The sequence below is a fragment of the Acromyrmex echinatior genome, chromosome 1 (genome assembly GCF_024713525.1).
Source record: "Acromyrmex echinatior isolate Ae372 chromosome 1, ASM2471352v2, whole genome shotgun sequence".
Taxonomy (NCBI): domain Eukaryota; kingdom Metazoa; phylum Arthropoda; class Insecta; order Hymenoptera; family Formicidae; genus Acromyrmex; species Acromyrmex echinatior.
In genome coordinates, this window is record NC_141852.1 from 21,843,198 (window position 1) to 21,854,720 (window position 11,523).

The 11,523-nt window shown below is 31.0% G+C and overlaps 1 protein-coding gene across 14 annotated transcripts in view; it reads right to left on the reverse strand.

Annotated features, from left to right (window-relative positions):
• Window positions 1-11,523, reverse strand: part of Oamb (Octopamine receptor in mushroom bodies) — a 144,331-nt gene that overhangs the window by 4,581 nt on the left and 128,227 nt on the right. For 13 of the 14 annotated variants that reach the window (XM_087414960.1, XM_087414946.1, XM_087414935.1 and 10 more), the window contains 6 exons: window positions 6,570-6,707; window positions 5,641-5,739; window positions 5,391-5,518; window positions 3,790-3,927; window positions 2,586-2,868; window positions 541-702 (listed from right to left, as the gene is read on the reverse strand). In XM_087414960.1, coding sequence (XP_087271086.1) covers window positions 541-702; window positions 2,586-2,868; window positions 3,790-3,927; window positions 5,391-5,518; window positions 5,641-5,739; window positions 6,570-6,707 — 948 coding nt within the window. The remainder of the gene's footprint in view (window positions 1-540; window positions 703-2,585; window positions 2,869-3,789; window positions 3,928-5,390; window positions 5,519-5,640; window positions 5,740-6,569; window positions 6,708-11,523) is intronic. The other variant, XM_087414977.1, reaches the window with a different exon arrangement.

The window sequence follows — 11,523 nt, forward strand, 5'->3', positions numbered from 1 at the left end:
CAACTTAATTTAAGAAATGTAAATTTGATTCAAATTTAGTTTATTATTTACTGATGCATGCCTTAATACGAATGCCACTGCTTTTGAAAGCGATTCAACCATAGAAATGAATTATTAGATATTTCTATTATTAGATTGTTTCTTTAACCGTATATTTTGTATTAAAATCATATACATTTTATACACTTTGGAAGTTCAAAATAACAAAATGCTTTTTAACTTAAGAAATTAGTTTAAATTTGATCTTTTAATATTTAACAGTGAGGAAGATGTTAACTTTGCACTCTGCTTTCAACAAACAGTATGTTATCTCTTTTATAATATGCATTCATATTTTGATCATTAAGTCTACGCAGTATAAATTAATTCTGACAGTAATCGACTTATCACTACGTCGACTGAGATAAAAATGAATTTCCGTCATATGAAGTTTTACGAAACTATCGGATGTTGCTTGTTCGTTTTTATGGAACATTTGAAAAATAGGTCCGATAGCCAAAGTGTGAAAGCGATAAAAACGAGCCGACATGAGAAACGCACTTGGGCTTTTATGTTTCTCTTGCCCAGCTTCATCACTCGCGGCTTCTCCTCGTTGCTCGGCGTCATCTCGCGCAGCGACAACTCGTCGCCGGTCACGTGACTCTCGCAGCTGCTTCGCCTGCTTGTTCTTTTGCTGCTGCCGACCCTATTGACACCACCGACCTGAAAGGGGATTTAACAAGTCGGCCTTTACGACTCCGACACACGCACACACTCACGTAAACATCACGTGCGCCTATAAAATACAGATTCACTTTCGCGCGAGATTTACAGACGCCGTAAAACTTTCATGACGAACGCGAGCAACCATCCAGACTGTTGTCAAAAGCTCGCTATAGCAATACGCGATCATATTGAGCTGAAAATTTGATATCCCGCATTTTTTTACGGACGAAACATGAAACAGATAACTACTGTGCAATGTGATTTATACACAGAAACAGTGACTTTGCTGAAGCATTTAAAAATTTAACCAAATATATATATAGATCTGGAAATAATTTGTTATTCGACTATCAAAATAAATGCGTAAGATGTATATAATAGATAATATTCTAAAAAGTTTTGATCTCTTGCATTGTTAAATATCAAAGCAACAATAATAATGCCAAAAATTAAATAATATTTTATTATTTTATTAACTTTTATTTAATTTATGTCAACATGTAAATCAATCCATTTTTTCGGTTAGTTTCAAAATAAACAACGTCCCTATTAACATATGTGCATTTATAGTAAACAATAAACTAAATCTGAGTTGAATTTAATATCTACAATTCCTTGAGTTAAATTATTTAACTCCACAATTTCGATTAAATTAACGACATATTGAGTAGGAGTGGCAACCTAGAGAAATAATTAACAACAACTCAAATTGGATATAATTTGAGATTATGAATTTAACAGTGTAGCAATCGGCTTGTGCGTCCTACATAATTATTTTGATGATCTAATGAAATTATTTTCAGATTTGTATCTAGCTAAATTTATAAATCTTTTAACAAAACCATTTTTTCCGTGTTCTCTGCCAGAAATTGAAATTTAATTATTCATACTTACAATTAGATGCAAGCATAGAGATATGTCATTATTTTATCCCTATTGTTTACAGATCTTTATTCTCGACAATATATTAGAATTCTAAAGGGGAATTTAGTTCATACTTATTTATAAAAATAGCATGATATCTCTGATAAGTTATCCACGTCTGTCAAAATAAAAATGAATATATCTCTATTTCTTCCTAGAATATATATAATATATATTCATATAGGTATACACACACACACACACACACACACACACACACACACACACACAGACAGACACACATACATATATATATATATTTATCGATACCAACGATTACGGATGACATGAAAGCCATCAACAAAACAGGTACGTGTCCATATCCTGTTTCGTTTTATCCGTCTGTAAATCCGCACGATACCGACTCACATGCGGGAGAATAATCACGATCGACGATTTAAACGGCAAATAAAAGCTTAGAGATCCTCGTGAAACAAAACAGCGAGGGAAAAGAGGAAAAAGAGTGAATTTATACGGCTCAATAGCCACGTTCGATCGAACGAGTGCTTCGGTTTTATTGAACGAAAAAGTGATCCTTGATTCGTTTCATTTTGCAAAATGCTATCGATTAATCATCAATAAAAAGCATATGCACTTAAAATTGCAGCGACAACATGTCACTAGGAATATGGTGCTGGAACGTGAAATTTACGCACATCCAACATCACTTCCAACGGAGAGCCGTAGATTCTATCTTTCGATCAAACTTGTGTTATTATATTATAATTATATAGTAATAAAAAATATATAAATCTCTAACATAGTTCGAAATAGTTTCTATGATATAAAAATAATATAATTATACGTTAAGAATGTAATCTTGAAGGAGTAAAACACATCATTTCTTAAAAAAGAACAAGGTCGGAAAATTAAAAAGGGATTCGTGCATCTGAAGCAGTTAATTACATCCTCAGGTAGGTCATGTAAATGGAACTCATTAAGATCTAATGATTCACCTTAAGATGCGTGTTTCGCGAGGCTGGACAAAGCTGCGTCTGCGTCTGTCCGTTGCTATAATGGACCGAGATTTGCGAACATCTCGACGGTGTCCTTTCGAGGGTGTTGCACTTCGTGTTGAGCGTCTCGGTGCTGGGATAGGAGACTGAGATCTTGATCTTTTCTCGCTTCACGGAGCTGCGGCTGCTCGAGTCCGGACTTCTTGAATTGCCGTTATTACTGCCGTTATGGACGCTACCTCGACCACGGTGAATTCGTAAGGTCAGTCTTTGTTCGTCGAACCTACATAAGAATAGGAAAATGCGTTGTGTTCTTGCATAGGCATTTATGCCTGTTGGTTGAAAGCTTCTATAAAAAAAACTTCCTTTCTTTCGCGGAGAAGAAGCTCAACCGCAGACCCGCGAATGAAACGACGATTCGAAAGAACAAAAAGTGGAAAACATATTTAAATGTAGGAAATTTTATTTGCAGTGCCATTTTATTAAAAGGAAATGATAATAAAAGATGATGATTTGATTTATATAAATATAATATTAAAAAATTATATATTGATAGAATAATTAGCATCTGATAAGATATACAGTAAAAATCGTTTTGTATTTGTGTTAAAACTGGTCTTTATAAAAATTTTTATATTAAATTTTTAACATATATAGTGTTAAATTAATGTTTAATAGTTCTTAAAATAATACGATTTACAAGTAAGTGAACAAATAAAAAGATTATACAGTAAAGCATAAATTCTAAGATAAATAAGTAAAAGATGAATGTATTAATTTATTGAAAAAGTAACATATATAAATATAATTTTATTGAAGAAAAATATATTTCTATAATTTATTTTTAATTTATAATTTGTATATATAAATTGTATCTAAGTGTTACATTTTTTTAATGTTAATTTTTACATAATGTTTGCGTTCTAATATATTCATCTTGTGCTAAACTGCATAACACAAAAACTATTTGGATGGATCGTTTGAGACAAAAAATGTTAAACTTAATATAAACTTTTTAAAATTATATGAATGCTCGATTAACGAGGTAATCGATGTAAGATGATCAATATTTACAATATTTATTATCGATCGCACAAAAGCAACACAAATAAATGTGTGATAAAAATGAATTGTAAAATTATAAAAAATAAATTTAGTCAAGTAAACGGAAGTTTTGAAAAAAAAAACTGACACGGAAGTTTACCTGCTGCCAAGCATTTTCGAGGCTTTTGTTGTTCGAAAACCTTGATTAATAGCTCTCGTCGTGGAAACTGCGGCGTTGTAGATCCGCCAATAAAAAAATAGCATCACCAGCATTGGTATATAGAAGGAGCCTAGAGCACTGCAACACAGTTGCGATTGTGATTTCCTGTCATACTGTTGATAATCGTAGTTTCCCACTTCGCGATAACATATCGGACACTTTTACGTGTAGTCAGCTCGTGTAGTTTGATATACATACATAGATGAGACTATATATTATCGAGAATATTAATTTAGCCATTGGTTTTAATAATGGACAAGATCCAATCGAGAAACACGTGTCACTGGCAAGCACTCAAAACATGTCAGTCGTTTATATATATTAGTTTATATATATTAGTCGTTTTTATATATTAGCTTTTTGATTGGTATCGTATAATGCGTATATAGATAACATCCTGATTGACGTATATAATACGGTGACAGAAATAAAACTGTTTTATCTCTGTTTTTTTAGCTTTCTATTTATTAATTTTTGCTTAGCAATCTCAAGCTAGAAAATTTTACATATTTTAATCTAAAACTATTATTATTGATAGTTTTATAATAATAAATCAAATTTTAGATTTAAAAATTAACAAAGCCTCCTAAAGCTCGAACAAATAAATAATTAAATAAAAGTCTATACAAGAGCAATGAGCCTAGCATGTTGTTAATGCGACAATCTAATTTATTTATCCAAATCAAATTACATGTATTCCATACGATTCGATTCTCACAATGATTTTGAAACGTATGGAATATATATTTGTAATTTGATTTGGATAAATAAATTAAATTATCGCACTAACAATATGTTAAGCTTATTGCCTTTGTAGATAGAGTTTTATTTAATTGTTTCAAATTTATAATTTAGAGTTAATGTTGTATAATAGTAGTGTGGTTATAATATAATTCTACGATTTTTTGAGTGGTTTATCCATTTTTAAAACAAAGATGAAAATGTCAGGAGTGATTCATTCACAAAAAGAGAATGTTTCTATCTTGTGAAAATTGTCTGCTTCAAAATTAAGGTCTTTAATTGGCGAAATGGTTGTCTTCAAAATTATCTCAATATTATGTAAATTTTCAGATTTTAATACGTGTTAGGTATTAATACATGTACTATTATATGAAAAATTTAATTGCATATATTTTGTTATATATGTATATATATATATATATGTTTATATAAATTTTGTTATTATATAATACAGATTGTTTTATATATATATATATATATTTTTATATATCTAAATAAAAAGATATCATTTAAAATGATTTTTATTCTGTATTTTGATTCTACAACGTATGTTAAAATTAATTTTACATCGATAAATTGAATAACATCTGTTTAATGCAGGAAAAACATTAAAAGAATTTTTCCTGACATATTTTGCAATTTTTACGGCACTCTGGTATTTAACTGGATAATAAAAAGGTAATATATCCCGATATATAAAGCAAAGAAAAAAGTATCTATGTAAATTTCTCGCTATTAATATTACGCGACATAATCCAATATGTATATAATGAGAAGCCAAGGGTCTTTGAGGGACTTACCTGTAAACGACGTAGCCGGCGTCGTTGGTCAGTTCGCAGATCCATGGACATGGTTTCATCGGCACAAGTATAGTAGTGGTGTTGGACGGGCCATATAGAGGAAACGTGTCATTGTACGTGGTATGCGACTACGAGAACAGAGAAGCGATTAAAAACGCGTGCAGACTAAATCCGGCCAGGGTCGATCAGACGTCGATTGAAAATCGTCCGGAAATAATAGCGCGAAGGCGGATTAGTGGCTAGTACGCACCCGTTTGTCCTTCCAGCCCACTAGAGGCGGAAAACAGATAACGAAGCTTGAAACCCAAACGGTGGCCACCAGCAGTCTAGCCCTCTTCGTCGACATAAGCTAGATTTATGGAAATGGAGAAAAAAGAAGCAATTAACGAGAAAATCAGGGACGCGATAATTGCATAGATAACTTAATGCGATTAGTCGATATATTGCATTCCCCCTTTTGAAGAGGAAATTCACATTTCTTCACTTATATTCACTTCATTCTCTTTATTTTTCGATGCGCACGAGTTTATACTTCTCATTTTATTATTAGTTCAATTTTCTAAAATATGAAAAATCAATGCATCTGAAATTGAGTATTGCAAATAAAATACTTCGAACAGCAAATCTAAAAATTTAAAAGTAAGGGCGGGAACACAGTCTTGCATAACGCAAAACGCATAATGCATAAGAAAATGAATCAACCTAAGTCCTTCATTTCCTTCCTTTCCATGAAATAAAAACTTTGATTGCTCGATTTTCTTATGTTTTATGAATTATGCGTTATGCAAAAGTCTGCCCTGATCTTTATTCTAAGATTTTATTGTTAGCTTACAGAAGTTAACTCTACAGAACTTCTTTTTCATTTCATTTCATTTCAGTGTGTCTTTTGTTTCAGTGTTAGGTGTCCATCACACACAAAATTACATAAGCTGAATAACCATAGCAAGGCTCCCTAAACTAATAAACATCTTATGTAAATTAGCATAAGTCTTTATGTTAGATGTTTATTGATTCAGCGGCCTTAAGCTATGGTTATGCAGCTTATATCATTTTGTGATTGTCGTTAATCAACAAGGAATATTATCATTGAACAAACGCGTTGAACTAAGTGACGAAATTGACGCGTAATGCGCTTCTGATCTCCTTAGGATAATCATTCCCATGCTGAGTGGTACTTGCCTGAGGATAACTGACTGGTCTGGTCACAGCCAAGTATCTATCCAAGCTGATGGCGCATAAGTTCAATATCGACGCCGTGCACATCCAAACGTCGACCGCAAGCCACACGGAGCACCAAAGATTTCCGTATATCCAAACCTTTTGAGAGAAACACGTTCAAAAGAAATACGTTTAACACAAAACGTCAGTGACGAAGAATCTTTCATTTTTTAGCGCAAATAGTGACAAAATCTCACTTATTTACTTAGAAAAAAGACGAAATGTTGATTAACTGTAAGGCGACAACTGTGTAAGTTTTATATGTAAAATCAATGTATATACGCACGCACGCACGCTCGCACGCACATAATTGAATAAACTATTTTATAATTATTGTAAATATAAAATAATTTATTCCACTATATATATGTACATTAGTTTATAATATATATAATAATTTTGTGTGTGGTGTGCATATAAAACTTGTATAACTGTTACTTTTACAGTTGCTACTACTATCTTTTTCTCTGAATGTTATTTTACTTGAAATATAATCAAAAAAATTAATTTTATTGTAATACAGTAGCTTCATTCACCGGATATATGTGAAAAATTGAATTGTTAAATGGAACATATCTCGAAATTGAAGCAAAAATAACCTATCCATCGTATTAAATAGGATAAAGCTTATCGCAGATGAGCAGACAGTTCATGCATGTGACAGTGATGCATATCTGATAATTCACAAAATCCAGCGAGTAGATAAGACGCGAGGCACATATCAATCGTCGAATCAATTCCCATTCAAGTCGGACAATGATTCACGATGTAACCACATATAATGGAATCCCATCTACTGCGTGCGACATGCGTGCATCTGTACGTCCGCGTTGTACGCATAACGCATCCGCATTATGACGAGCAATACAACCGCGCACACCTCTACAGTACTACAACCACCTGTTCAGAATTAGCCAGCGTTACGCGTGTTACCAATATCGGAATTCAGTAATTAACCTTCATTATTTACAATCAGATTATTGCAGCTATGACTGTACACGGTCATCAATAAATTGCTATTAAATGGAATCTCCCATTCTCGTTTACTAATTTCTTAAAATTTACTGATCGCTCGTTCTTTCCCATATTTTGCCATATTTATCGAATAATGGAGAAACATTTCACTTTCGAGAATGCTTTTTGACTGATAATAATTGCAATTAAAAAAAGAAATTTCTTTGAACAAAAGATGATTTTACTGATCAAATTAAAAAATTATATACGATAATATAAAAAATAAAATTTAAAAATATACGAAAAGCGGAATTGTAAATGTATAAATAATATTCTTCTTATTATTCTATATTAATAAATTTTAAAATATTCAATACAATCTCGAGTTGCGCTTACTATTAGTAATTAATTGGCAAAGAAAAAAATCTATTATTAATTATTTATTATTATTCACATGACTACAGTTGTATAAGAATATAAAAATATGTATACATATATAGTAGTATATACCTCTCTATAGCTCCGTTCTATCTTCGCTCTCAAACTCGCCTAATAGTACATTATTTAATTAAAACCAATTTTATGTCACGTAATTAGTAGACAGCACATACAGATACATTCCAGCATACCCGTGGTAAATTAATTAAACGATGTCTCGAGGCGTTTAATTTTGGGAAAATGTCAGGAACAAAATTAAATTATCATAACATATACTTTTTTTTTCATAATCTTAATATTTTTTCCCTTAAGATTAATATTTTCTGATTAATATTAATACAAACTAACTCAATACTAAGAATTCCAATATGTACTTTTCCTTTTCAATATTCCGACATCTATCTTTATTTAGTATTCAACTGCAAGTCTATGCATTAAGTACATTTTCAAGAAGTCGATGTTTTAGACCTACATTGTGTGTTCATTTCTTATTTAGGCTCAATTGCACCAACGTTACTTTGACTTTAAGTAAGGCTTAAAACTCTGTCTCTGTCTCTCTCTTTCGCTTTAAAACGAGACGAAGAGAGTTTTAAATCTTGCTTAAAATCAAAGCAACGTTGGTGCAACCGGGCCTCAGTGTATCCAGTATTACTGTATCTTACTAACGTATAGCGATCGATATCCAGTTTTGGTCTGCCCGAACGAAGTTCTAACAATTAAATTATTTGTCTATTAAAATATATAAATTATAAAATATACTACGCAATCTTTACAACAAAGATGCTCATTGTTGTTTTTTTTTCTTTTTGCACTGCGAAGACGATCTATGCCGCGTCACTTGACCAATTCCTCCGGAAGAAAGAGGCAAGAAGGAAGAAAGACTCTTCGAAGAAAAAGTCGTATCGTGATAAGTGCACGGTGAACTAACTTGTGCTATGTCGTGTAAACTCCAGTTAAATGGAGCACCATATTCTCGGCTTGAGCTACTGAGATTCACACCACTTCTATACTCCATCCACTGCCCACCGACCCGTTTCCAGGTTCTCGGTGAACATTCGCGTACACGTAAATATTGCAGGCACGAAAATTCAGGTTGGAAGGACCAAAGGGAAAAGCCAACAAACTGTTGCATTCTCCGTGAATCACACTTAAACCGGTACAACTCGTTCAGGATAAAATGTATCGCCGTTTTACTGCACGTTTCTTCCACCGCGCGATACTTTTAATCGTATTAGAAAAAAGTGAATGCTCAAAGGAATAGTACAATGAGTCCCTGAGAGATATGTCGAAAGAATTACCACGTCGAGAAAAAGATGAGCGAGATAAGAACAAGAATGTGTTTTGTGATTAAGAATATAACATTCTCGGAAAGAAAAAGAAAATTGTGCTTTGGAAATATTATTTTCTTCATAAGAGATGACTTATTTTTAATAAAAAATATATTTTGTGTGTAAATATAATATATTTTGTGTATAAAAATATTTTAATTATGATTAGAAAATAATAGAAAATTTTTCGAAAAAATCATTTTGTAACACAGAAACATATATTTTGCAATAAATGTTAAATAACAGAGACAAGAAATATTATATACTGCAGAGATAAACAACTATCGAAAAAATAATAAAATGAATTATTTGTTAAACATTTCTTAAATTGTGTAATTCTGAAATTAAAATTAAAAAAAACCAACTTCAAATACCAGAGATATTTGTGCTTTCGAATACATTCGCGTACGTTTCGGAATAGTAATATTTTTTGTAAACAGTGCACAACCCATCCCCCATAAAATACACCTCGCTTGTGACAACAAGCGGATATTGCGTGAGACAGAATTCGGTAAATCGATTCTGTCGAAAACCGTGGGTTAGTGAACGTCCAATGGATGAAACTTTGCTGGTAGACAACTTGTCGTATCGCTACGTAATAATGCCGTTACAATTGATCCTATTGTACCTCACTGTTGTATAAAAAAATGCACTATTGATTGCAACAAAATAAATGCTGTTCAAGATGCACTGATAGGTCAATATAAAGCGCAAAACGTAATGTGCTGCTTTAATAAAGTGCGATCAAATTTTTATGATGCAACAGATAATTTTTATCAAACATTTTTTGTTGATTATTTTTTATTACTTTTTATAATTTATTTTTATTAGAAATATATAATACGTATAACACATATTTGTAGCAAAAATATATTGTTATTTGTTACAGCAACGACATAATTTAATAACTTAAAAACATAAAGAAAAAAGTATTTTTAGAAAACATATAATTATATTTCGTTATAATCAATAATTACATCAAAATTGCATTAAAATCAATACTAATTACAAAATTTTAACGATTTAAAACTTCAATACATTCAAACTTATTATCTGAAAAATTTTGTTTTTAGAGTTATGTCTTATTGTGTAGCAAAAGAGCGATATACAAAGCAACATACAGTGTATGTGTGTGTGTGTGTGTGTGTGTGTTTTATTGGGTTAAACTACCAAACATAAAATATGAATTCAGGAATTCAAAACAAACAACATTTTCCTCTTGAAGTTTGCTCGCAAACGCTTCGTTTAAATTTAAGAGATATTAATATCTTAGGTTACAGTATGATAGAAAATGAATGATATTGAAATATCTCTTGGATTTGTATGAAGTACTCATTAATGATTTTCAGTTATTAAAGCGGAAGATGCAAGCGTGCGAAGAAATTTATATATATATATATACACACACACACACACACACACAATGTCAGTCAGCCATTTGTTCTCTCATCGATAAGTGCAATTAATGTAAGTGCATTAACTGTCTCAGAGTTGGAGGCTATTATTTTGAACAAAACTTTTAATAATTACATTTTGATTATTGCAAAGTAATAAATTTAGAGATTATTTCGACATTATTTATTCCTTATATAATTTTGTAACTTAATACCTTTTAAACGAAACGTTTGCTAGCAAATTACCAGAGGAAAATTTTATTTGTTTGAAATCCTAAATTCATATTTTAACCCGGAAACATCCTGTATAAATATATGTATACACATATATAAATATAAATAAATAAAGGTATATATAGGTCTACATAGTGTGCCAAATCTTTTAATCTCAATGTATCTTAATTCTCTGTTTTCACTTTTAATAGAAGAAAGTTGTCAGTATTGACATAAATCTTCTAAAAAGACAGCTCTTTATTTCTTGCTAAAGAAGCTAATTATTATATTTATTACTGATAAAAACATAATCTATTTAGATAATTAAAAAAGTAAAACTTATAATTTATATATTTGTAGCTTATTTTTACACAAAATTAGTTAAAAATTCTACAAGTGCAAAAAAATAGAATATTTATGATTTTCTTTTGCAAATTGCGTAATTTAAATAATAGTAATTATATTATTGATGATATTACATATTTGTCTTACATATTTGTAATTTCCCAAATCAGTTTTATTATATTTTTTCTTTTACATTTTTTCATATGATTTTATATATAAATAGGGGTAGCATAAACCGGCACA